Source organism: Sylvia atricapilla, chromosome 1 (genome assembly GCF_009819655.1).
Source record: "Sylvia atricapilla isolate bSylAtr1 chromosome 1, bSylAtr1.pri, whole genome shotgun sequence".
Lineage (NCBI taxonomy): Eukaryota > Metazoa > Chordata > Aves > Passeriformes > Sylviidae > Sylvia > Sylvia atricapilla.
The window spans coordinates 29,078,142-29,105,963 of record NC_089140.1 but is presented as its reverse complement, the minus strand read 5'-3'; the positions used below and the strand labels follow the sequence as shown (position 1 = coordinate 29,105,963).

Genomic DNA, 27,822 nt, shown 5'->3' with positions numbered 1-27,822 from the left:
GCCTCTCATTTGCAGCAGTTAGTGTGCTGCTCTGTTCCTTACATGACATCAGCCCTCCCAACCGAAGATGAAAACTCACCACACTGAGCCAGATGTTACAACACTTCTCTCTCCATAACAGATGAGTGTTGTTAGGACGTGAGGGATTACCAGTATAAATGCAAGACTTCCTATTTTCTATGCCATTTTCAGAAGATATTTTGAATAAACAGTCCTTTTACTATTTGTAATCTTGGTGTTCAGACTGACTGACATTGTTAGTGGTTTGAAAAATGAGGATGAGGAAAGCACAGGCACATTTACTCCTTTTGACAGTAAGACTTTGCACTGTTTGCTTTATCAGTGATGAAAGTAATCCAACTTTCTCTCCTGCCTTAAGCAGGCCCTTGACAAAATATTTACAATAGATTGATGTGATGCTGAGATAAAGAGCAGTCCTGTAAGTAACTGAGAATGTAGTGCTGTTAAAATTTTGATCAATCCTGAGACATCTGGATGATTTTGAACTACTAGTCTTCTACTACGAAGAACAGTTTTACTTCCATAAGGACTTCCTCTCGTGTTTTCAATATCAGGCTTAGCCCCTAACGGCCTTAGCATATTGCGATAATGAGACGTACACAAAGCACTGGCATGCAGCATTACTGAGATGATTTCCTTTTTGGCTCAGCCAGATTCCTGTTAAAAGTTATACGGACTCTTAAGAGACTAACAAAAGAAGAATTAAAGATCGAGCAATGGCACGAAGATAAGCCTGATGAAGCTGGAGTTAGGCTCTCATGAAATTAAAAGCAGACTTTGTATGAATACATTTATGGAATAAACCATTGCAATTTCATGACACAACAAAGTCACAAAGCCCTAGCCTCCTTTTTTGGCCCAGGTTGAATACCTATCAAAATCCCAGTATTACTTTGTAGAGTGGGAATGCTAATACATTAGCATTCTTCATGGCAAAATAGAGGCTTGGATAAAGACATTCCATTTAGGAAAAAAGGAAAACAAAGCTGAAATTTGCACTGAAATTGTTTCTGTGCTGTATTGCATTAATAGCTAAATCCCGTTCCATACCTGCTCGCAGTACAGATTAAATGAGGATGGAGACATAAATTTGTGACCAAACTCATCCTACAACAGGATTTTAAATGATTTTGAGAATAGAGAATTTGAGAGTTCAATACAAAAGATTTCTTTTCATTCTAGAAGGAGACTATAGTCTCCTAACACCTTTGCAAATATGTGCAAACACCTTCCAATGCCTAACAGCAGAAAATCACAATGGTTTTAAAAAAGGCTTCTTCACTGAACATACATTAAGGAGTCATCCTTGATGAGTCTGATAAAACTCTGAAGACAAAGGCAGATACAAGTTACTTAGAAATTTTGCCAACAAAGATTATATTATCATAGTGATATTTAAATTGGCATCTAAGAAATCATCTTGAAAGGCATATGCAGCTTTAAGCAAACCATAGGCAAACCTCTTATCTGTGCTTTTGCCTATGACTTCTGTGCAGCTCTTTCTGAGGAGAAACTTCACAGCTGTGTAACAATTCAGAGAATGGAAATGGAAGAAATGAACATGAATGAAGATTTATCCACCTGCAACTGCACTTTGTTAGAATGCTACTTGCATATTTCATTTTTTGTTCCAGTTAGGAAATTGATAAAATTTTGTGCTGTCTTCACACTATTGCAGTGGCTTATCCTGCAAAGGTGTGATTCAGATAAACAAAATCAGATTAAGTACTTACAAGAGAAATGGAGCAATTCAGAGAATTTCAGTTGCCCAAAATAACCAAGAAAAATATTGTAGACATAATTTCCCTTATATTTTGAAAAAATAAAATGAAAACTCTCAGCTTCTGAAATGCCAGTTGGCATAAGGTCAAAGACGTTATTAATATGATACTGTCAGTAAAATGAGATTCCTGTGGAAAAAAAAACCATGGAAAAAAGGGAAAGATTCCTTTAAGAAGGCTTTACATTGGCAGTTTAATTTGCACCTTACACTGGAGCAAAATCTGGGGTTTCTTCAGTTAAAAGAGCGGAAAAATTATGAAAAGGAAAACAAGTGGTGTGCAATAGATTGGAGATCCAGATTTACATGTTTCAAATTCCTTTAGCTTTGTGACAACACCTGGACTCAGATGGCACACTCATATTCAGTGGAACTTTCAAAATGCACCTGATGTTAATATTCACTTTCCCCTCTGAATTCTGAAGAGTTGATAGAGGTAAGCTTGTGTATATTCTGTTTCCTGCTTCCCATTTCTTCCATTCACTGCATCCCAAATTCAAAGACATACCTATCCATGGCCCAAACGTCAACAGCAGTTTAACTGAGTGAGAACCACAGTCTAAAAGTTTCACACATTTACAAGTAACCATAGCAAGTTGAGAGATCAATGTACATTTTTTTGAATTGAAAATTTTATTTGAAATATAACTTACTTAAAACATTTTATTGATTGATTCAGTTTAACTATTCAGATTATGGTAGATTTTGTAGTCTTTTAACTATGAACACATTCCCCAGGTACTTCATGAGCCCCTTAAAAGATTAAGCAATGATTCATGTCAAAATTCTGGAGATGATTCATTGCAAACCTGTTCTGAGTAGACAGAACTGACCCTAATAGTTGCATCTGGACTCTTGAATTTTCTAATTTTCTACTCTTTTGTCTACTATTTTGAACAACTGCCACAAAAAACTCACAAACCCTTAAGCACTCCCCAAAACACTATGCATAACAGATCTTATCATTCTGATTGAGCTTCAGCTCAGATGTGAAAACAGTGAGTGTTTCAGAACAGGTAAATAACACAGCAAGGAAATCCATACAAACATCTTGATCACAGCTGCTGTATAAGTTACTCTGCAACACAGGAAGGATTCCCCACAACTAAATATCAGGGAATACATTCCATACTTATGACATATGAATTTGAAGACTATTTCATTCCCTGATCATAAAAAGAGATTAGAAACATTCATGACTATATGGGAACCTAGAATGAAGGAGGAAAAAGTAGGCATTCCCTAGGTGAATTTTGTAGTGCATAGTCTTTTTTTCCTCTCAAAATGATGTACATCCATAAATGAAATTTCATATTGCTTTTCACTTACAGTCATCATATAAAAAAGAGGACTAAAAAAAGGCAAGAAAAAAAGCTTTTGCTATGGTAAAATGTGACATATATATTACCTGTAATTTGATTGATCATACTAATTTCAATCATTTGCTTTTATAAATAACTTCTATGGTTATTTTTGCTTTTATATGGTATAAATTGCTTTTCATATATCAGAGTATGCATCATGAAATAAACTTCAGGCTTGCAAAATTAAATTCACTCAAAGATTGAATTCATTTATCTTTAAGTTTAACAGCCATTTCCAGCACTTATATATTACAGAATTCTTTTATTAATTCATCATATGCTACCTTGTACTGGGACCTCTAACTAGATTACTGGTCAAGATTTCAAATAGCCAAAAAGCTTTGGGGTATTAATGAATTTTTACTTCCTTGCTTTCCTTCAAGTTTTTTATTCCTTCCTTCTTTTTCTGCTAACAGCTATTTGCAGGTTTTGATGTATTTACTAATTAGTTTTTACTCTCGTTTTAATTATTTTTCAGACCACATTTCAAAAGTTCTTTTCGCAAGCTTCCAGGACCTTCTGGAGCTACAGCTTCAGCCAGTTACTTTCTGAAAGGAATCCTGTTGATTAAAAAAGGCCTCCAGCTTCTGCCTTTATCTAATGGCTGATTAAGAAAGACTGTATTTAGGTCAGCAGGACTTAGTTAGCAGAGAATAGATATTTAGTTAGCAGATATTTGGGCTATTAAAGAGCCAGCTAAGCTGTGGAGAATGTGCTGGGAATGACTCCAGGTAGGATGCAATTGTACAATATTGCAAGGCTTAGTTTTCAACATGTGACATATAAATTACCCGGAGTATCAAAAGAACTGGAGCAGTGAAGCATGTCCTTATTCAAGTTTAGGCTGCAGAGAGCACCTGGTAATTCTTCCTGGGGTGGTCTCATAGTGGGAGGTTGGGTTTGGCACTGGGTCAAAGGAGTAGTAGGAGGATGTGTATGACAGTGTGGCTTCAAGGATGACAGGCAGGTGATGGACCATGTTTTCACAGTGGCCCTGGAACAGCCTAAATAAAGGGAAACAAGAGGCTACTTGTGAATTAGTGGTGGATGGAGACCTGGGGGGAGAAGGCTGTCAGCTTACATCTCTGGGCAGCAGGAGGAAGGTACTTCCTTTGCCCTCAGACCTGAATTTGTGGTACTGATGCACTGGCTTAAAGGTGAGGAAGGAGAACAGACTCTGCTAAACAGGAGCACGGAGGCAGCTGGGCCAGCAGTGAGTATTCACTCTGGAGTGGTAGGGGTCAGTGGCTGTAGACTCACTGAAGGGTGGGGAGCTTGTCAGTGTCCATCTCCATACAGGCCTACTGGCACAGAGGGCTTGCTGCCTGCCAGAGGCCCTGGTAAATTATTCCTTGGAAGTAAAGGGGATTTCTACCTTTCCAAAAGTGTTCTACTGCCTTTGGTAGCTAAGCTTCATAGTCTTTTTATTTTATTCAAAGACATTAATTGTACTCAGCGTTTATAAATCACTGTTATTTGTTTAAAGAAGACACCCACAGAAAACAATCTCTTCCTCAAGGACTAGGGATTTGCAGGCTAGAAAGAAGTAGAAGCTGTGTGGTTTTCCTAAGAAAGAAAAATTATTCTCTGTTCCTTACAATAAAGAAAAACAGCTGATTTAAGGCCAAATGATTCTTGAAGATCTCAAGCTTTAAAATATTACCCAATGACTTTTATAAAGTACATCTGCTGCTGATACTAGAGTAGATATTTAAAAAATGGTCAGTGTTAACAGACAACGGTCCTTCTGTTGAAGTTCATGTATAACGGCATATTCTTTATAATTCTCTATGACTGCTCTTTACAAAAACAAACAAAAAACCAGCATTTTTTTAGCCTTGCTTGAAGAGCTGTACTTTCCATGCTTCCTCTCAGGAATTATTCAAATTATTCCTACTTGTGCATGTGGAGTAAAGTGGTAGCATGCACTATAATCTTATGTGTGCCGCTCATGTCATGAGATTTTTTATAAATTTGGATCTAGCCAGTGTTGATATTCATCTGTTCCTACTTCAAAAACAAGACACTGTTCTGGTGATAACAAATAGTAACAATCACTGGCCACATGACACAAAGACCTATTAAATATGTTATAACATATCTAATAAAGTGATCTCATCATATAAGATATCTGTCCTGAAGCTGAGGTTGTAAGGCTGCATAGTTAACAGGTAGTTTGCAGCACACAGCAGCCTGAACCCTGGTGTTCCTAAATAATTGAACTAAAATAAGGTTTTCAGAAATTAAAGTGCAAGAAATTGAACAGCAGAGCATGCCAGATAAAATTTGGAAACATTCACAACAGGTGGGCAGGCTTTTCTTCTAAAGTTACTTACTTGATAAGTCTGCCTTGAAGATGGAATTTATTTTTCCAGTAACTCCCATCCCATCCCCTCTCACACAAAAAAACAAAACACATTTTTTCCTCAGTTAGAACAAAAGGTTAAATTATTTCAAGTGCATACAATGATGGAAAATATTACAAAAATACCCCCAAATAGCATCTGCCTTATTCTTCAGCCTGCTTGAATATCCTGATGACTGTTCCCTTTTCTATGGCTACCAGTTCTGTGTAGAAGAAATGGTAAGTTAGCAGTAAGTTGCCAAGTGTATAGCATGGCATTGATTAATATGCAAGAATATCCCTGTCTTCAGGTCTCTGGAGTCATTAGCTCTTATTAAGACTTGTGCATTGATATATACATATATATATATATATAATAATATAAAAAATATACTTAGTTTTTTAATGGTAGGGTTTCATTAATGTGATGTAGGGTTTATCAATTGCAAAGACAACACTGAAAACTTTTTATAATACCAGTTTCATAAGAACATTTAGTGCTCCTGTGATGACATCCATTGCCAAAGCATGAATGTAGGTGCTGTACACTTGGAGTGGTGATATAAAAAATTCTGACATCTACTTGTATACTCATTTAAAGTTTACTCCTTTAAAGTTCTTCAGTTCAAAGAGAGTACTACATAAACAGAGCATACTAAACCCAGCTAGGTTCTGGATATGATTTAGTTTACTGTGAATGATTGCCAAGGCACACTATATGGCCCATCCCAATTTCAACCTGCCCTAATTCCCTTTATGACTTTATTATTTAGTGCTGTTTTACTGCTTAGAGAGACCTAAACAGGAAAACCCTGGGCGTTCTCTGTTCAAGAAGTGGGTGGGATGAAGTTCTTTAGAGAAAACAAAATATGATCCACCTACAGATCATGTTAGGCCAGCTCCTCAATTTCCTCTAAATAAAACAGAGGCCTTTGTTGCCTTAGTTACTGGAACTATCTATAATCAACAGCAGGATCCCAGTCTCTATACAGAATATCCTCCTGCAATTTTGATGGCAGTGTAGGATGGGAAATGTTAACTTTTCTGTCTGTTGATTTCATTGTAAAGAGTAAAAAAAGTAGACTGAGTCTTTGCAAAAAAATAAATTAATAAAAAAAAAAATCAACTCTCACAAAAAAATTCTGCAAGGTGACTGAAGGGAGAGAGCATTTTGTGGGAGAGGGTTAATACCTCCAATGAAGCAGCATTCCTTTATTTTCCATTACTTTTTTAACAACAAGGAAGGAGCACTGAAAACTACACAGTAAGTTTCAAAGCTCAAGTAGACAACAGCAGCTACATTGGCAGAGCAAGACCACTGAAGCTTGGTCTCATAAATGCTCAAGATAAGATTTCAAACTGTTCCCCTCACCAGAAATGCAGGTACTGTAGTGCTATCTCTGTTGCTTCTTGGACCCAGAACCTGGAAAACACAACCCATTATTTTCCTCTGTGAAGCATGATCAAGTCCAGTATCCATCCTTCCTATTTGAAAGCAACAGCTTCAGTACAGTCATATTGAGGTGACAATTTGCAATGACATGGAAGTCCAAAGTAATCTTTAAGAAAGTAGAAAGTCCTAGAAACTTGATGGATTCTCTTCTTACCCAGAATGGTGCGAAATGATGTAGTGGTTCCATGGTACTTAAAATGTGTTGTGGCCATGGGCTCCCTTGCCTTGCTAAGCATTCTTACCCCAGAATGGTCCCCAGTTCACTGATAAAAAATTTTCTGGGATTAAGTGTAGGCCATTTTAGCTCTGAAAGCTGATGATGGAGCAAGATGAACACCAGCACAAGACTAAGGAAGGGTGCTGGGTGAGGTGGTATGGCTGAGGTGAGAGTGAATTAAAGGAGCTTGAATGTTGAGAGTAATGACATAGAAATACTGAGTCTAATCTAAATGAACAAGCAAATGTTTTCTGTCATTGCCTGCCAAAAAGACCTAGTCAGAATGCTGTTGATTTGTGTGATTTTGAGTAAATTCAGAATTTTCATTTATATTAACAACTAGAGTTTTATATGAATTACAGATTATCATAAATCACCAAGGAAGTTGAGAACACTAGGATGCAATTCTAAAGCATTTAAATAGATTTAATAATTTTCTTATATATAGTATTAGTGTAAACTATACATATTAGGAGAGTATCCAACTCTATTTCATCATCAATACCTTTTTATAATACTTCTGCTTTATTCAGCTAAAAGTATAATATATTATTGGTATTTCCAGCAATTTCCTGACAGCCATTCTCGACAGTATTGTAACATTCAAACTGCAAAATATTGTTTAAGTTGACCTTCCACGCTGTTGCTTAAATGGCAACTTATTTAATACAAACATCAGAAATGTGTAATACTTCAGCTTTTTTAATGCCAATTTCTTTGTATGGCACTTTTTGTAAACAGAAACTTCAGCTGAAATTAACCGGCATAGTTACTTTTCGAAACTACAAAGGCTGATGCAAAGTAATTTTTTTTTTTTTAATGACTGTCAGAATTTAAATTGTGGTAAAATATTTTATGGCAGGATTTGCAGCCCATTTCTTCTGCAAAGACTGTTGGTGGAACTCCACATTTGAGATGAAAGGATTGTTGAGATGCTTTACTTTATTTTTGGCTCATCTATTTCATCAGAAATCTTATTATTTGTACTAACACCAAATATCAAGCGTGACTGACAAACATTTGACATGCTCCTGAGCTTCAGACTGAAGGTCTTGAATGCACAAAGCCTGCTCTTACTTGCATTTCTGAAAGTAATCTTCCACAAGGATCTAGCATATATCTCTTTTTATCATTTTTATTCCCCTCGTTTTCATTCCTTCATAATTGAAAGCATAATAGATGGTTTTTAAAGGCTACCTTCAATGCAGGGATGTTAACTGAAGGTATATAAAACGGAGCCATGGTAAGTCCTATTAAAAAATAAAAACTTTGAAGGGGAAGAATGCTGGACTAACCTATACAGCTGAACAGGAGTCAACAAGAACACCTCGGTTTGTTTCTCAAAACCCTTAACGTTTTCTTTTTATGCAAGTCCAACCTGAGGAATAATTTCTATTTTTGCGCGGAAATCTGTCTAAAATTGAGGAAGAGTGACTAGAGCTCTGCAGATTTTAGAGGTTCTGAGAATTGTGAGGGTGAGAAGGGAGCTGGGGAAGCTTGCTTCCAGAAGCGGGCCGGGCACTGATGACGCACAGAAGGAAAGAGCCTAAAGCCAAGCAAACCCCCAGCGCAGCACGGCGCAGGGGAGGCAGCACGGGCAGCTTTCCCCAGGGCAGCCCTCAGCCCGCGGGGTGCCGAGGCGGGGCAGGCCGTGCCCCCCGGGGAAGGCCGTGCCCCCCCGGGGAAGGCCGTGCCCCCGGGGAAGGCTTTCCCCCCCCGGGGAAGGCCGTGCCCCCCCGGGGAAGGCCGTGCCCCCCCGGGGAAGGCTTTCCCCCCCCGGGGAAGGCCGTGCGGCGGCCGGGCCATGGGCGCTGAGGCGGGCGGCCCGCGGGACACCGCGCCGGGCCAGCAGCTCCGCGCCCTCTTCTACGCGCTGGCGCCCGGAGAGAGCTCCTTCCGCACGGTGGAGGAGGTGCCCGACTACGTAGAGAAGGTGAGAGTCCCCTCCATTCCCGCCCTGGCTGCATCCCTCCCCTTCGCCCACCTGCGCCTATTTTCAAAAGCCACAGGCGACTCACAGCAACCGTGTCCGGAAAGGAAACCTAAATCAAGATAAAACCGTCTTTCTCTCATGGGCTTTCTGCCTGTAAGCTGCCAGTGTAACTATGCCCTCTATTTTCATGTGTTTAAGTGATGATTTCTCCTGGTACCAAGAGCTGGGGTTTTGAGAGACGCCCCGCAGATATCTGAGGGTTGTGCTAGCGTTATATCCAGCAGCACGGGTCAGATGAACAGTGACAGCAAACTGAACTGGGGAAACAAGAAAATACGAAATTGTGTTTGGCTGCTATGGTTCTTAAAGCAAGCAAAAGTCAGGTCTCTCTGTGCCCTTAAGTCAAGCTCAGTCAAAGGCAGAAAAATAAAAGGTTTCTAATTAAAATAAAAAAATAAAGACTGTTTGAGAGAATTTAGAACAAATATTTGTGTTGGGACAATGCTGTGTCCTAAGTATCCAAGGCAAGAGTACAGAGGTCAAGGGTGAGAACTCCCTTGTCAGCAGGCAACAACATATCCTTCCCTCCCCTCTCGCCTCACTTCCAAGAAGATACCTTTGCTCCCTTCTGTCCTACCTATTGCATGTATCCTGGTTGTCAGCTCCTTCTGAACCCAGGTCGATGTCAGCTGTTCACAGAGATAGCACACAAACACTGGTTTGCCCTTGTCAAAGTAAATTCAGCCTAGCTTTAGTAAAGAGCTGCATTTTTACATGGATCTTGATAGTTCTGACTGGCTGCTCTGCCGGGTGTACCTGGGGCTGCTGTGCAGCAGCTGCTGGCAGACTGCAGTGCGGGTGTCAAGGGCTGTGCAGAGCAGTGCAGCACTGTCAGCAGCTTTCTGGGAACTGTAGTATGCAGCAGTCCCTCACTGAGGGATGTTATCAGCAAAGGTTGTCCTTTTGCATAAGGTAAGCAGAAGGCTGCTGCAAGCCCAGCCTGTGTGTGCAGTGTCTGGTCAATGAACTGCTGTCCTCAGAGGTGTTTTGCAACTAATCTATAGTGTCATGATCAAGAAAGATCCATGGTTTTGCCTAGTCAGCTGATATCTCCCTCCAGCTCTGTCTACTCTGTCCTTTTTACTATTCCCACATTTCCAATGGAATATCGTTCACTTTCTTGCCTGCAGCATACTTTAACATCCTTGGGCTTTCTTCTCCTATGTGCAGTATTCATGTCAGACATTAGCTAAACCTGGGATTTATTTACTAGGCACACAGTTGTAAGTCTGTGAAAGGATTCTTAATACTTTGGATTATGAAAGTGCCTTCAGGCTTCTGCTGTTGTACAGCAGTGTTGTGATAACCTTGTAAAGGAGTATTTGTCACAAAAAATCCAACACTGAAAAAGGGTTTCCCATTACAGTTATACTTTGCTTAAATTCCTATTTTAGGTTAGCTGTGCTAGATTTCCCTCCTGACAGTGTGTTTGTTGCTAGAACAGATCTTTTGATGCTTGTCTAGATGGGCATATAAAAGTATTTTAGTGGCATAACTGTTTTGGCTTTGGTCTGAGCTTGTGCAGAGTTCATCTGTCCTCTTGTGGCCATGTTTATGGACATATGGCAGCTATCTACCGTCCCTCTCCAGCTGCTGTTCTTGACTGTTTAGGGTACAATTACACGAGCAGTATATCCACTGGATTCATCAGCAATAGATTTAATAGTGACTTGATGAGCCTTTCAAGGAGGTCTTGGAGTGCTGCCTCCTTTAGTTGGTACAGATACAGAAGTGGGTATCTGAGCTCAACTCAACACAGAACAAACAGAATTCTAGTGTAGAGTTGGTAAAAAATTAAGGGCTCAGCTCAAATGATTCACTCTAAAAAGACAATAATGATGATGTGTGTGTGAAAAAAATACTGATTACATTAGTGTCTCCTAAATAGTGTGGGATTTTTTTTTTTTTCTGAGACACTGTAGTGGAATTTTCATCTTGGATCTGTGATCTCTTAGGCATCAGATGGGTGAAAGTATTTCTAGGACATAAGATGACATGGCTACAGCTGTGGGGATATGCACCTTCCAGCATTAGACAGGTGGCAGAACCTCCGAATTCACACAAATATTAATGGGCTTAGCAGTCTGCAAAACCAAGCTGGTTGGTTTACAAACTATAGACACTTCACAGAAGTGGCACCTTTGAGCTGGAGTCACCTGTGCTTTTACATCTGGGTAGGAAATGACAGCAGTAGGTGAAGCAGCTCTGGTTCTGAGAGCAGAGTAGTTAGCTTAGCTTGTGCAGTGTACTTTCTGTCTCTGGTTATATTGCTTCCGTTTTCAGAAGCAATGGTCCCTGCACTGTTGCTTTGTATGTTGGCAGGGCTGTAGTAAAGGCCTCAAGTCCTCTTTAAAACATGAGCTGATCAGCTGCTACCAGTGACAAGTAGCAAAGCTCGGTGGCAGTGCCCAGGGAAAAGTCACCCTTTCAACAAATCTCCAAAATTCTGGGAAAAGAGGTGTGAATCTTGGATAATCATAATAGAATTTATTTTTATAACACTTTTTGTCATGTAGAATTCAAATCCCTTGATTTTTCCTTATTTCTGGGAAGTATGTAAATTTTCTTTCTCCCATCCTGATTTTTAATATTTATACTGATGCTTGCCCATTCCTTTTAAGAGCATCCTTTTTCCTATGGGTGTAAGATTAAGCCGTGCATACTCTGTTGGTTGTTTTTTGGTTGTTTTTTCTTTTTTTTAAAATTCTCTCACAATCTACAAATAGGCAGGTGGAATGATTCTTTTTGTTTGCCAAACATAGTTTTCATGAACAATAAATTCACTTTGTACCTTGCTATGGTCTGAAATGACGACTTTTGCTCAATAAAGGCTTCCATGAGTCAGATTTCAGAAGAGAGAGTCCTTCTGCTGAGAACCCCAAAATGAAAGCTTTAGTAATCACTGTTTTCCTTTTCAATTTACATTCGTGAGGGCTTAAAAAATAAGTTAATATTTAAAGTCAATTCATATTTTAGGGTTTGCTTCTAAATAATGAGGCACAGAACCTTCATATTTAGTTTTACTTGAAAGCTGGGATTCTTATGTTATAAGAATCTGGGACTTTAAGAAAACAAAAGCTGTTTCAAGATTTGCAATAAAACTATGAGTATATGCTGAATTTCATCCTAGAATATTATTCTTTCCAACATTGTAAAGTGGAAACTGATTTAAAATGGTCCTTTGCATTCTGTAGAGTCAGTTACTTAAAATGGAACTGTCTTACGCAGTACTCAGGGTAAGGCTTTCAAGTTATGGATCAGTAACTTGATTCAGGTAAACCACAAGCTAATGTAAGTCTCCATTGGGTATTTCTGCTCTTGGGTGAAGAGAAAAAAACCTGGAAACAGAGAGAGAGCAAAACATTTATCGACCAGGAGATACCAAAATGATCTGTCTTATGTCTCTGACCCATGATGCCAACAGTGGCTGTTTCTTAACTTTGTGCCATTTTGTTTATAGGGACAACCCTTGAAAACAGTTGTAGAGATGGTCATCCTCAATGGGTTCATTAAATGTCTTCATTGTTTTTTTAACTTAAATGAAAACAAAAGAAAACTGAGAAAAATAAGTACTGGTTAGCCTAGTGAGACTATTTTCTCTCTTACTGTCTCCTTTTTTTCCTGAATTGTTGCATTCTTCGTCTGTTGCACTACATCCCATCCTGACACTGTGGGCTGTTTGTGTCAGGGGATGCCTTTTCATTCTCCATGACAATAGCTGTCATAGTCACATAAATAATATATACTAGCCTTGATGTAGTTGATCCCATTGATCTGCTTTGGACCAAGCTTAATGTAGGTGTGTGAGAGAGATGTAGTAACTTCTTAGATAGTAAGGGGTATGCCATAAATCTTTCCTTTTGTAATCTCCTTGATGAGCAGGAGGTTAAGGATATCTGAATGTTTCTTTATCCTCCTTGTTATGTGTGACACTCCCCATTTGTGAGTCAAAAAGTGGTGCCAAGCTGCTTGGCTGTTTCACAGCTTCACAGTGGGAGGAAAATATTTAATGAAGTCAATAAGACAAGTTATGATAGTGTGCATTAATATAAAGTCAAGTGGTTCAACTGTTTCAGAGGTTGCTAGGTGAAATGAATCATCACATGGAATCCAGAGATTGTACATTTCCTATTAACTGTTTTTATTTCATGAATAAAACACCTCACTTTCTCTGTTCTGAGCCCATTCAATTTGCTCTGCAGCTTCTGCTGTTCCATTTCTTAAAACTGCTTGTAGTCTCTGCTGGTAGTCTGCTCTTTAATATTGTCACTAAATGTTTTGTAATTTTTCTTATGAAACCTGTCTTTTCTCTGCTGGAGTGTACATCTGTGTTCATCAACCCTTGTTTGCTAAGTTAGGAATCTGTTATTTGATTATATCAATTAGGAAAAGTACATTAAAAGTCTTGTCTGCTTAGAAATAAAGCAGCTATAGAGAGCAAAACAAGGAGTATTTATATTTTTCTAGAATGTTTTATTGATTTGAAATGGAAGGTTTTAGGGTTTCCTTATTCTTCTGTTATTCTCTTTTATAATACATTTTTAATTATATTATTTCTTATTTATTCCAAATACTGAAAGATTTGGAATACATTGGTTTTCTTGGCTGCTGTTTAGGCTTTATGCACAGGTCTTCCCTTGCTTTCTAGTTTTTTATATCATCAGTTGATGTCTATTGCAAATAGGCTTTTAGATGCCTAAAATGCTGTTACAGAGTAAGGTAGGCACCTAAATTAGAAAGAATCATGTTGATATTAATCTCTGTTCATCTGTTATTGTAACCTAACCCTGTGCTGCTGAAGTTTATGAACTTTCACATTTTCTAGACGCTATAAATCTCTTGCTGTTTGCATGGTTTGAATCATCCAATTCTTCTTTGACTGAGCAATCTGGTCTATATCCATCTTAGTCTCTTTAGTGTCCCAGCCTAGTAGGAATTCCCAGATCATATGTCACTTGGCAACAAAAATGAACACCCTCCAAAATGCAATGGAATTTGCAGAGACAACATGCTTCTGTTAAAATGTTGTATGGGCAGGAGCAGCCTCTCTTCTACAGCAGTGCAGTTTGGAGGGTTCCAGGCAGTGAAGCTGTTGCTGTTTGCAGGTCATGTAAAGGAGCAGAACCAGCAGAAAATTTACAGAGCAAGTATGGCAGTGTGGTGCCTCCCAGAGTGGTGCAGAACTTCTCTTGCTCTGCAAAACATGGTGGGAATTTTATGTCTTAATATAACCAAAAAGCAGTTGTCTCAAAGGTCACCTAAAAGTTTCCTACAGAGAGACTGTTGAAGGAACATTTGCATGCATGGAGATCTGGTAACTCCTTCCCATTTTCCTTGCCACAGACCTTCTAGATTTTGGTGGTGATGGCTAAAACACTGCCGCTGCCTAACTCCTTCGACACATGAAGTCGAAGGACTGTTAGAACTCCAGTGTCAGTTTAAAACAAAAAAACCAAACCAAACCAAACCAGCTCTACCACTTACTGTTACTCAAGCCTTTTTCTAGTTGAAAAATGATGTTGTCACTAAAATGTTAGCAGTCCTACGACCTTACAGCCATGCCTTCTTTCAACCATTCACTAAAGGATGCTGTCGCTGTGCATTTTCAGCTTGCCAGTTGATCTGGGGTAGAAAATGGACAGTGAGAATTGAAGCCTAGACTAAAGTAATGTTGTGAGTGAGAAATGTTTCAGTCTTGCTCATCGTCAACTTTTTTTCAGAAAGGCAGAAAACTATTTTGCAGTCAGTACAATCCCAAAGAAAAAGGGGAACATTGTATCATTGTCAGTGGTTTGGGAAGAGCACACGGTGTAGGGCCCAAACGGTAACAGGCTGCCTAGTTACTGAGTTCGCTGATGAGTGCACATAACAGAGCAGCTGTTGTTGTCTGCAGTGAAAAGCATGGCAATAGAAATGCCAAGTAGAAAGAAACTCACTTTACTATATCTTTCAGATAATAATGTTGGATGCCAGCAAAGTGCCAAATTCAGTGGCTGAAAACACTCAAAAAACTTCATGCAATATCAAATCCAAACCAGATTCTATTCTATTTTGTGGTTGGAGGAGTCAACAAATGTTGGTGTTCTCACTGATTTACTTAAATATGAGAAATACAAGTTTGGAAAGACTTTTGCGTTTTGTTCTGGTAATGTTTATGTGCAGAATATAAAAAAGAAAACATTGTGGGAGAGGGTTACTGCAAGAGATTTATGCTGGTGTTGTGGATTAAATGGTAGCCTTGGTTGTTCTTATTTGTAAGGTCCATGTGGAGCTTTATTAAGGAGTAGCTACTAAAATGCCAGCCAATCTGAGCATCATCTCACTGCATAAAATGCTGTTAGGAAAAGTGTATCTAATTTTATTTTGTTGTGACTTTTTTTTCCCCCCAAACTATTTTCAGAGTATTCCATTCTTCATTACTTTTATTGGGCTGGAGTTTGCTGTCAGCTGGATTCAGAAGCGTAAGCTGCCAGGTCGGATCAATGATGGCATAAGTTCTCTTTCCTTGGGTATCCTGTCCCGATTACCAGAGTGAGTATTTGAATAAAATCTTCAGATCATTTGGGTTTTAATCATTAAAAAGGAAGAAAATAGAATTATGTGTTGAAATTGTTGCTGCTAATCCAAAATGATTAAACGAGGTGTCTGGACCTTTCTTTATGCAATTAAATTTTAGTGATGTGTATAAAATCTTTCTAAACTGTAAGGCTAAAAATACGATTCTTACAGGGTGTTATCCAGCTCCACATTACCAATTTAGCATCAATTATATTAATCTATATTGGACCTTGCTATCACCTTTTGCTGTTTCTGGGACTTCACCTCACTTGACTATATCTTATGTTAGACTAGATTTTATAATCTGGGTTTTCTTTCATTAAAATACAGAAAGAAGACAACAAAATAAAAACCAACAAACCAAGTTTATTATTTGTGTTAACCTTTAAAATAAAACTGTGTGCATATAACCAGATCAGTAGAATTGTGAATATGCATGTGATCCAAAGTGCTTTGAACACAGTCATAATCTTATATTTGACTTCAATGGATTTTAATTCCTGAAAGAATTGTTGCAAACATGATCATATAATTCACTCTCCAATGTAAAGGCCATAAGATTTACCCGAATTAGTTTGGGGAGCAGAGTTGTATTTTAAAGAAATAGCGACTGTGAATCCCAATGAAAAAATCCAGCCAATTCTTTATATAAATTGCGCTAAGTGTTTTCCAGAAGCTTTGGTTACTTGCAAGTAGTACGTTTTAGATAAGCCTTTTCATGATACGATCTTCTAGATGATAGATTTTATTGCATCTTTTCTTTACAAATGGGATTATGTTTCTGTTTCCCATGTATGAATTTGCAGATGACCATCAAATTGTATATAATCTCTTCATTATAAGAGGAAAAGTTTTTATTGTTTGAGTTTGACTATATGGTGTATTTGCAAGTCTTTCAATTATTCCCCCAGTTCTTTTTCAGAATCCTCTGCAGTTTTTCAGCCTTCTTAGTGTTGATGTCTCAAGTGCACTCCACATTTCAGAAATTACTACATCAGTGCCAAATAATGAAGTCATTTGTTCTCTATTTCTACTTGTTGTTCCTCCCTTTATATATCCCAGATCCTTTGAGCTGTCTTTCATCCCTGAATACTTTTTTGGATTCTGTGGCTTACATTCCTCATACATAGGCAATATGTTCTTATATTTGGCCACATAGAAATACATGCATTGTACATTTGGTCCTCCTGAAGTAGCCTGAATCCATGAAAAATTGTCTTTGTTTCCCTGAGAGATCCCTGGTTTATGTCACTGCAAATTTTACTAGAAATCTTTTCTTCCAGTCCAGATTCTTGATCAAATACATTAAAAGAACATAGCAACAGCAATGAAAAATATCCCTTCTGGCAAGTAGAACTCATTTTGGGAAATGTGTAAATCACCCTCTTTGTAATTTATTGATCATTTGCCATTTGGTTGATTTTTTAAAGCTTTCTAATCAATACAATCTTAGACAAGGTTCATTAGGTACAAAGACAATTTCTGATAGATTATGTTAATTATCAGTAGTAAATATCCCTGATGAAACCTGAAGACACCCTCCAAAACTCTTCAAATATATGAAAAAAAGAGTTATGAGTTTGCAGTTTGAGAAATACTCAACCATGAAGTTATGTCTTCAAATGAAGTTGTGTCTAAGTTATTTGAGAATTTAGTGAAATTATTTTTACAGCTAGTGTTCTGCCTATATTCAAACCATTTTTAACAACTTGTGAGCATGGTCTTGGAGGAGCAACATTCAACTTTTCAATATGTTTTATAAATTAATTTATAAATTAATTAAATTTTATCAACAGATTTGTGTGCAGCAACACACAACCTTGATAATGGGTTACTGGGTTGCACAAAGCTACTATTGAAATAGGTCAAATATCACTTCTTCAACTTAACCCAAATCTTTCAAACTTGACAGGCTTACCATACTGCATATTTCCCTTTATTCATGTGAAATATTCAGAACTGATTAAGTTAAACAAAGGGCCTGAGATACATGTAAAATAAGTTTGAATGGTTTTGCAAGTCCTTTTGGCTTTATTTTAAGAATACTGAAACACTTGGGATACACTCATTCCTGGAAGAAATGCTTGCTAAGAAAACTAGTGTTGTGTGTGTGGAATGCAGCTTTGCAAGGTGCTGAGTACTTTTATTATTTTGGCCCTGAGTCCTCCGCTGCAGAATTTGGCTTGCGGGCTGTGCAGTTTTCTTTTGCAAGGTTGTTTCAATTGAATGAACTGAATGATCCTTAAGGACTCAAAAGTTTGCAGAGTCAGGTAAATCTCCAAGATCAGTACACCTATTTATTGTTACACCAGCACAAGAAGTCTCTTCCAGGTTGCTTGTGCAGCTCTCCTGACCGGAGATACCAAACCCTCCTCAGCAGTTCTTCCCAAAGAAGAGTCCTGTAACACTTTCAGCTTTTTGGCTGAATGTGAAAGAAGCAGGCAAAATGCAGACTTACTAAATTATTTGATCTCATGTTAATATTGCAATTCTAATAGTGACTGCTTAGTGTAAAACCTCTTTTATAAGTGAGAGGAGTTGTGAATAACAGACTGGCTAAAAAGGCTCTAACTGAAAAAAGCAGAACACTTTACCCTTCTGTCTTGTGCTTCCATGGTGTGAAAGAACTGGGTCAGACCAAAAAAGGGGGGAAAATAGCACAGGCAAAAATCTGTTGCTAAGATTTTCACTTCAGTCGTTCCCTTTCAGGAAGAAAAAAGGTAGGGAAAGTTGACAGAAACTGCTAAAACAATATTTCAGCTGAACCCACAGCATCAGGGGAAATAGTAGTGCAAATCATTAACAGCTGAAGGTTAGATTAACACGCCATTGATTGTATCCTCTCCCAGGGACTAATTTTCATTTTCTCAACTAGCAGCAATGGTTTGCCACTTCCTTAAAAAAATCTGTGGTTGGGTCTAAAATGGTGGCTTCAGTCTATTAGTTAAAATGAAGCTTCAAATGTGTCATTGCAAAGAGGTCTTTACATGTAATGAAAAAATTAGGAGTCACTAACCATATTCAGTCTCTAAGTATTTTTTTCCATTTCACAGTCTGTATAACAGAACTATTGTGTGTCTTGAGGGCAAACAGTATTTATTTAGTGTTTCATACTTCAGCTTTCTGTTGAGAAAGTGCAAATCATAAATTGTTGATACTTGCATGCCAAATGTTAAAAATGTAAGTGCAAGAGGAAAAGTCTAATCACACATGGCAATGTTTTTGTTTTCAGGCTTATTAGACTCAACAGCATGCAATAAGTTGAATGGTTTATGCATACGTATTATCTCTTGTAAAGTCACCCATACATTTATTAAATATAATTTTCTCTGCTTTAATGCATACTATGCATTCCTCTGCATGTGTAAATACTAAATATTGTATGGAATGGAAATTAATTTGGGAGAAAGGGAGAAACTAAGTTTACTCCCAGCATCCTAAACATTGATTAAATAATTTTGAGTACTTTTATTCTAAATAAATAAATAAATAACTTTTCTAGCTAACCATTGCCAAGAGACTTTAAATGCTGCTTTAAAAATATTCTCCCAAGAGAAAGTTTATTTTGGGTATGAATATCCATTTTACAAATATGTGCATTATTTCATATTGACCCATTTCTTCTTTTAAAGGCAGCAGAACATAAATCAAATCAAAAAGTGTTTGGGGGATAACTGAGGTAGGTATGTTTTCAAACTTGTTGGGAAAGTATTTGTTCTTTATGGTCATGCTCAACTGCCAGTTTTTAGTGTTGTGCTCTGCAACACAGTTGTACAGTGTATGAGTGTATGTAATGTATATACTGCCTGACACAGTTTGGTCAGTCAATTTTGCAATGAACTTCTCCATTTCTAAAAAGAATATTACAGTATACATTATTTACCATGATTTTTGAATCAGAGGAAGTTCAAGTTCTCTGACTTGTTGAACATAAGAATGGAATGAGTAAATGCTTTTTGTTTAGTTTGTGGTATTAAGTATCTTAAGATATCTGCACATCAGGAATAATTAAAGGAGTACGAATCCTGTTTCTGCTGTAGACCAGTGTATTCAGTTTTGTACATCATCTGGATTTTAAATAATCTTTTTCCAGAAGCTGGATTGAAGAGGCAGTTTCATATACATTTTAGATCAGCAATGCTCCCAAATGAAGCACCTGTGATTGACTGATGCATCTGGTTGCTTGTTCCTCCCTCTGTACCTTCACCCCTCTTTGGCCAGCATCAGTGTTTATGTTGCCCTGTGATGAAGTGGCTTGGGAAGCAGGTCCTCACCTCCCCATCATATTAATCTGCATCACTTCTTACAATGTCTGTTAACAGTCTTGTGCTAGAACAAGAAATGGGGTTGGAAAAGAGCAGCCAGGGTTACAGGACAAAAGCACTCAATGCTTTTATAGCCTTACTGAGTTATCTGCTCTTTAACGTATAAAATTGCAATCTGAAACCAAAGGTTTTCAGTTTTTAAGAGTAGCAAAATGCAGAGCTGATCGGAATACACTCGCTTCAAGTTGGTGCAAGTTATTCACAACCGGGTAGAGCTAGGAGTGTCTTGACAGAGCAGAAAAAAATTGCCTGCATGGATTTAACCATTTGAAGTATGTCCTGGTTTCCTGAGGTATCTATTAGATACATTGTACGTGACTATGGAAAATTATAATCTCATATAATACTGATTCCATTTCTTAGAAGAAAATTTGATATATGCAGTTTCTCGTAAATTATATTTTCAATTCAAGACTTATTAGGTACATTTTTTCTCCACATCTGTTTGACTAAGACTTTGGACAGATGTTTGTTTAGAGCATGGTCAGACGTGTTGCTTCTGGTCCAGCTGCCCCCTCAGATCTGCCAACATAACTGCACATTTAATTGCTCCCTAACCTGGTCCTGACAAAGTGATCTTGCTAAAAGCAGAAACAAAAGCCCCCCCAAGAACTATAAAAGAGGTGTTTAAGCTCAGCTGCATTCATTTTGACAGACCCAGGTCAGGGAGCAGCTATGCATGCAATTATGGTGGCAGGTCTGAGGGCTGGTAACCACGACACTTAGGGCAGTGATGAGCAGATGGGGCCAAACTGGAAAGGTAATCACTTAACCTGGTTAAATGGGACGTGGAGCTGCTGTGCCATGCCATGCCCTTAAACCAACTGAACTTCTGGCTACTGCACTTCTGTCTTTCTTGTACTACTTATGTAGTCCTCTCTTGTGTTGGTTCAGGTGCTCATCTGATCCCAAGTGGAGTTATTTTAGTTCATTCTGTGAGGAAAAAGGTATTTGCTTTAGGCAGAGAGACAAGCAAATTGTCTGGGAGTGGAAAAGGAGTAGCCAAGAGCTGTTAGGCTTTAAGTTCAGTCTCTACAGAACCTGCAGTCATGATCATACCTGCAGCAGCTAGTTTTGGCAGTTTGAGGCGCTGTCAATAGATGTGTCCAAAAAAATAAAACTTTTAATAAGGAACAGACCTGAAGAGACAGAATAAACTCACCTACCTATTCCTCCCACTCTTCAAGTAGCACTAGGTAGTTAACATATTTCACAAGAGCACCCTCCTGGCTTCACTCTCCAGTCTTCACATTGTTGATTGTTCCCACATTTTGCCAAAGGTCACAGCCCTCACAGCTCTGTCAAAGGAACAGGTTTTGAATTAACTCACTAATCTTCTGTAGGTAAAGCAGGCAAAGTAAGATAAACAATTTCAGTAAGGGGGCAGTGCTGTGCAGCAAGATCTGATAGGATTTTCAGCAGGCAAGTCTGACTCTGGAAGGGGAATTTTCAAAATCAATTCAATTAAACTCATGACAGTAACTGTCTTAACTGAATAGTTTTTGTTTAATTTTATTAGTTTCTTGGGTTTTTGTTTTTTAATCTGGTTTGCATTGATGAATTGAGACTAAGTAAAATCGTTACTCCTGTGTGGATTATGTTCTTACTGTATCACTTCAACAAAATTTTGTAATTTTGGTGTAAATCTTGGTGTGTCCTCCAGTAAGTCCAAATCCAGCTGAGGCCAGTAAAGATGCTAGTGCTTCCTGCCTGCTCTCTCATGCTCATCGCTACCTCCCTAATCCCCTTTTACCATCTGAACTCTTCCCAGGCATATCAGCAGCCTAATCTTCAGAGGTTTCAACTGAAGAATTTTGGTAATCTGGTTCCATTTGTTTGAAGCAGGCTGGAGAGCACATGTGGGCATAGCTGCTGGCAGGAGTAACATTGAGACAGTGCTACTTCTTAATGATGACTAAGGAAAGATCTGAGCCAGAATTTGAATCTCTGGAGTTTTTAATGAACTGACATACAGGCTACCTTGCGTTACAAGGAAGGATTTTGAGAGAGCTTGGATATTCTCAAACTAATTGACTGAAACAACTGGTAGTCCCTGTTTACTGTAATGTTCTACAGATTGCTGTATTTCACACAAACCTATTAGGGATCCAGTTACTGTTTCAGGTTGTAACATCTTACAGAGAATGCATATTTTTTCTACATTCTTAGTAATGTACCATGGTCTTTTTCTGTATGGTGAGGCCAGTAAATGGCTTGGTGATTGTCCATTCTTAATGTCAGAATGCAGCTTTACACCTGCCATATTTTTAGAAGCAAAGAGAAGCTGTCAGGGTACATTTTCAAATATGCTTGTGTTCTTCTGTAAAAGTACATACTGTGAACTGAGTTTACACTCATTGAATATGGTATTATGTTCAGTAGTTTCTTTTGGTCACAAAATATACTGATTTCTCAAATCCATTAAATGTTTTGCAGATTTCTTATTCCATGTTTTTATATTTTCTTGAAGTTAAATTGTGTCAGTTTTCACACATTTTGAAAAAAACTCTTAAGAAAATGCTTCTGTATAGAGTAGAGTACCCTTCTGACTGAAGAACATCTCTGCTGAACAATGAATTAATCTTAAATCAGAACTCCACTAGATGGAGCACAGGGGTAGTATTTTTAGAGCTGGCCAATCTAGTTTCTTGGGTCAATACTTAAGAAGCTAGGAAAATTGGGAAAAAAATGTCTCTTAATGATTCTATAAACCAGTGTTACAGATCTGAAAAAAATAGGCATTCACCACTGTGTATCGTGGACAAAAACAAACTATCTTTTAAAACATTCAGAAGTATGACCAAGGAAGTTCAATATAAATTCTCATGTAAATATTTTTCCTTATTTCATTATTTGATATGCTGTGATGTTTCACTGAAGCTGTCTCACTGTATTTTTATAGACCATAGGAACTCTTACTAGTTCCTTTGATTTTTCTGAATCTATCTAGAACAATCTGAGTTGAATAGAATACCCTTTTCTCCTGACTTGCTTATATGTGACTTTTGAGACTATTACAGGCTTGTTCCCAACCTAAATTAAATTATAATGAAAATTTTCTCATTTCGGGAGAACAAACAAATAGGACAGATCAAAATCAGACCCCCAGCTGGTAAAAGGTCCTAGTCAGGCATTTGTATTAAACTCATGTCATGATATTTGTACAAATATTGAGAAATCAGGAGCATTGTAGGAGATGACACTGTAGAATATTCCAGTCTGGTGTATCTGGAAGATACTGGAATAGAATTTGCTGTCTTCAGTTCTGGGCAGATACAAATAGGTATAAAAAAATACAATTTCCATTCTCATAAAAGAAGAGGAATAAGCTACAATGCCATAATCTCCGTGGTACTGAAGGTTTTAAACTAGGCTTTTTAGTCTTTTAAAGATACCATGTAATTAAAAGTATCTGAAGACGTTGCATAAAGGTAGGGCTTTAGTTACTACTGTGGATCACTGAAGGCAGTGGAACTTTACTTGAAAATATCTCTGATTTTTTTTTAATTATACAATTAAAATTTACTTATTTATGAGCAAAGATAAACAAGTGACTTGAATTAGGTGGCAAGACTAGAACTTAATAATAAAATAAGTGTAACACTGTTGGTATTTTTCTTCCAGCACCTGTTGTTTCACATTATATTCCACCCACTACTGTAAATTAATATTAGTGTCATAAATTAGAGGGTAACAAGTGAAGTGCAACAGCAGGAGGTTTGGTAAATAAAAAGGCAGCTCTGTCAGGCAAAATATTGTGCAATACTGTGTACAATACAGCTGGTAGGATTACCTGAGTCACCTTCCTATTACTTCATTTTGAATTTGATATTTTCTTTTGTCCTTGAAGAAAACTGGAGGTTTGTATTGTTTAGGCTAAAATACTGGAGAAGAAAGCCATACTGAAGAAGAGGAGAGGCTTTGATTCAGCTTTTGTGTCTGGTGGGAACATTTTCTCAAAACGTAGGTGCTATTTCCTGTAATCAAGGGTTTTCCAGAGCCTGATAATAATTTCCCAGCTGTATCATTTTGGTGAATTATTTTTTAGCCTTGGGTTATTTCATGACTGGTTTTGCATATTAAGAATGGGAGAGGAGATCATATTCATCTTGATGATAGAAAACAGGGAATAGAACTCCCACAGCTCCCTCTCCCTTTCCCTCCACCTTGTGGAAAGTTTGGCTTTGTGCTAAAGCGTGAAAAAAGCCTTGACTGCAGTGTGTCAGACATATTTCAGCTCGATTTGTGTCAACCCTAATAAGTCAGCTGACAAGGTAATAAATTGGGTGTCTGTTCAAGACCTGGCACCTGTACAGGAAATAAAAGGGGATTTCAGTTGCAGCATATTTGCTTTGTTTTACAAATGGATCTTTTCTCAAGACTTCTCTACCTCCTTCCCCCTTCTTCTCTTGACTGAAATCATGTTATCAAAATGTTTATTTCAATTGTGGCTGGAGCCAGTTATTCATCTGGAAAGAAAGCTCTATGTATCCTTGGAAATGGAAATCCTTATGATTTCCATTCTGAAATAAAACCTTACAGAGCATTTAATTATTCATGTATCCTGCTGTTACATAGATGGTCTGAATAGTTTCAAATTATCGAGAAACTGCCTTTGTTCAGCATTTTGAAACTTTACATTTATATAGTTTGAGTCAGGCTAGGAAAATAGAATTTATTTAACCCAGGGAAACTGTATTAGTAATATATCACTATTTTTAATGATAATATAACCTTGTGACCAGGGTGTCTTAACATGCTTCCCTCTGTGCCTGACCTCCAAGGATGCAAGTCTGTTACAGCCCTTGAGAGCAGAGCTTTTGTAGGTCCAGCTGTAGGGTTGTGTTTTTAGCTCAGGGGCACCAGGTCAGTTCCCAGTGTGATGTGAGGTGGTGACTGCAATAGTGGTGAGAGCTGAGGCAGTTTCCTCGGACTATTCACTTTTGGTACACAGATCTTCCTCCATGCTTGGAAAAGAGACAGCAGCTTCTGTCTCTGACCCTTTTCATTTTTGGTGACTGTCCCGGGCACAATGGAAGAAGTTTCCCTAAAGATGTGATTTTCAGCTCTACGGCTGGAGGAAGCAAAACAAGACATTCTATTCTTTAAAATGGGCAGCTGATTTGTCTTCCAATTGAATTTTTTCCACCTTTTCCCTCCTTCATTATCCCATAGGGGTCTAGAATAAGTAGATCTTCATTTCCACATGGAGAGTTCATCTCCCAGAATTTCCTTCTTGGACTTTTTTAATTAGAGGAAGTGATAATCTGACCCAGTGGAAGGTGATGAGGGAAATGGTTTATTAAAAACAAATATTATTGCCATTAATTAAAGTATGTACGATCTTTAGAAACAAGGAGACAAGATCTCTTAAGGTCATAACGGTTGCCTAAGTGCACTTTGCACATAATAAGAAAATTTTCAGCAGCTAAGTTCAAAATTGAAGAAGATAAACCTGTGTAATGCATATATAAAATTTACTATACAGTTTGTTTTAGGATTTATTACTCTTTATGCAGAGGATTGAACTAGATGACAAAAGGCTTACCTGTCCACTTCTGTCACATTTATGGTTACAACATTTAAATGAGGAAAAAGTTTTCTTAAGTTCTTTTAGTATTTTAAGAAGTGAAAAAAGAACTTGAGGGAAAAACAGGGGGAATACAAACCTTTCACACTCCAAGTGAACTTTAGGAATTGTAATTGAATGCAAGCCCTGGTCTTTCCTATCACACTGTAAATTAAAAAAAAAAAAAAAAAAAAAAAAAAAAAAAAAAAAAAAAAAAAAAAAACAAAAAAAACCCAACTTAGTTAAGCAACTCTTCTTTCTCCAGCACTGCATAGTAATATGATGAATTACTCTAAATTAATTACAGTAATCAGCTAACGTTATGTGCTATAGAGTTGTGATTCAAGCATGAAGGAAAGAATGTACAGCAAATTGCATATATAAAAAATGTGTTGCAGGTTTAGCTCAAGGTTTACACCTTGGCCTCAGCCTGTGGAAAAAAAAAGGACTCGAGGGTGAAATACTGAAAGCTGATCAAAAATGGAGCAAATGTTCCAAGTCACATATCTTTGGATGTAGGCAAAGGCATTATATGTTAATAAAAGCAGAAGAATAAAGTAGGAAAACAGTACCCAATAATAACTGATACTCTGTGTTGCAAGAGGTGTTTTAAATTTCCTGGTCATTGAAAAGATGTTAAGAAATGCCCATTTCTTTGTGTTTGGATAATATCAGCTCCCTTCTGACCTGTTGTGAAATGGATTGAGAGTTTATACTGAACTCTACAGATTCCTCATGAGGTGAATTGCAAAAATCTGCTTGGACACATATAATCTTCTTTAAAAATATTTATAGAACACAGCTCTTATGAAAATTAAACATGTTCCAGGTGTGTATGGTCCACCTTCTGGCATAGCCAAGCTGTTTTTGAAGTGGTAGATACACCTGTCCTTGCTAGTCAAGAGAAATTCTTCATGGTCAAGCTGCTAAAATAAAATTAAATTTCATGGGGTTTGTTGTGTCTTGGTTTTATTTGAGAGAAAAACTTGTATGATTATAGGAAAGCTAGGAATGAGTTGTAGGTATGATGTGCACCTGGCTGTGGAAAAAATAGTAGTTCTTTCCTTCCTGAGCAACTACTACTTGTAGTGCTTCAGCTCTCAGGATAAAATGGTGGATGGGATACTATTATACTTGCAGACTCTTACTGGGTGGTTGGGATTTTCGGATTAGTTTTTTTCTTCATTAATAGTGAAACTAGCACTACAGCAACTCAAAGTGTTTTCTTCTAGCTTTATTCAAAACACTTATGGGAAGAGGTGCTAATTCCAGGAGTATAAAAACTCTGAATGGATGTCTTTGCAAAAAGATGGAATTTAGCTATAGCGCAGGAGATGGCTTGCAAGCTGAAACAACTATGTCTGCTGAGCTTCCCTTCTGTTTCAGTGCAGCTGCCCAAAAGGACAGGGCATGGCCAGAATGTTTTCAGGGATGTTTTCCAGATGTGTGAAAAAAGTCTTTAAAGGGGAAGGAGTATGTATCCTTTTTTAGTTTTGCAGATTCTAGTATTTTTCTGGCCATGCTGTCAGCTATTATATTAATCAAAAATAATATAGCTGAAAAAAATAGGTAAAAAGGGAGGGTATTGAAAGAAATACCTCTGAGAAGTGGTACTGAGGCAAGAATGAGCAGATGTGGACAGAGATGCACAAAGAATCTTTCAGCTGATTTCAGTGTAAAGTGAAGTTCTAGATGAGACTAAAGTGAAGGAGAGATGTTGGTCTGTCCTTTGGCTGAGATTTTGCATGGCTGTAACATGTATGTGCAGTTTGTTACCGCTTCTGTTTAAGTAGTGTCTACAGGTACAGTGTTATTTGGAAGCTCCATGAATTTGTATCACTGAAGAGTCTTTCTTCAACAATGAATATGTTTTGTAGGTTTTTAAAGTCTTGCAGGACTTTGTACCAAGGTGTTGCTGATAATTCTTCCACCTCCCCCCACAAAATAGCATCAGTATAACATCTGAGTACTACATTTTTGTGTGTGTTTATGATTATCTTATTTCTTATTCTTAGGCCCTAAATGGAGGTGAATTTCACCCACTGAAATACAGAAAAAGGATATTTGTGACTTTTCTATTATTAGTATCTTTCCCCCGCTTCTCTTTTTTTCTGTTTGCTCCTTTTCAGAGGCTGACATAATTGATTTCACCACCGTTTCACTACATTTTCAGCAGCACAGCAAAGGAGAGTAGCAGG

The 27,822-nt window shown here is 37.7% G+C and overlaps 1 protein-coding gene across 1 annotated transcript in view; it reads left to right on the top strand.

The window, feature by feature from the left end:
• Nucleotides 1–8,946: 8,946 nt before the first annotated feature.
• The window catches only part of AGMO (alkylglycerol monooxygenase), a 187,002-nt gene continuing 168,126 nt past the window's right edge, over nucleotides 8,947–27,822 (top strand). Inside the window, 2 exon segments of the mRNA XM_066318219.1 lie at nucleotides 8,947–9,112; nucleotides 15,573–15,703. Coding sequence (XP_066174316.1) covers nucleotides 8,984–9,112; nucleotides 15,573–15,703 — 260 coding nt within the window. The 5' untranslated portion in view covers nucleotides 8,947–8,983.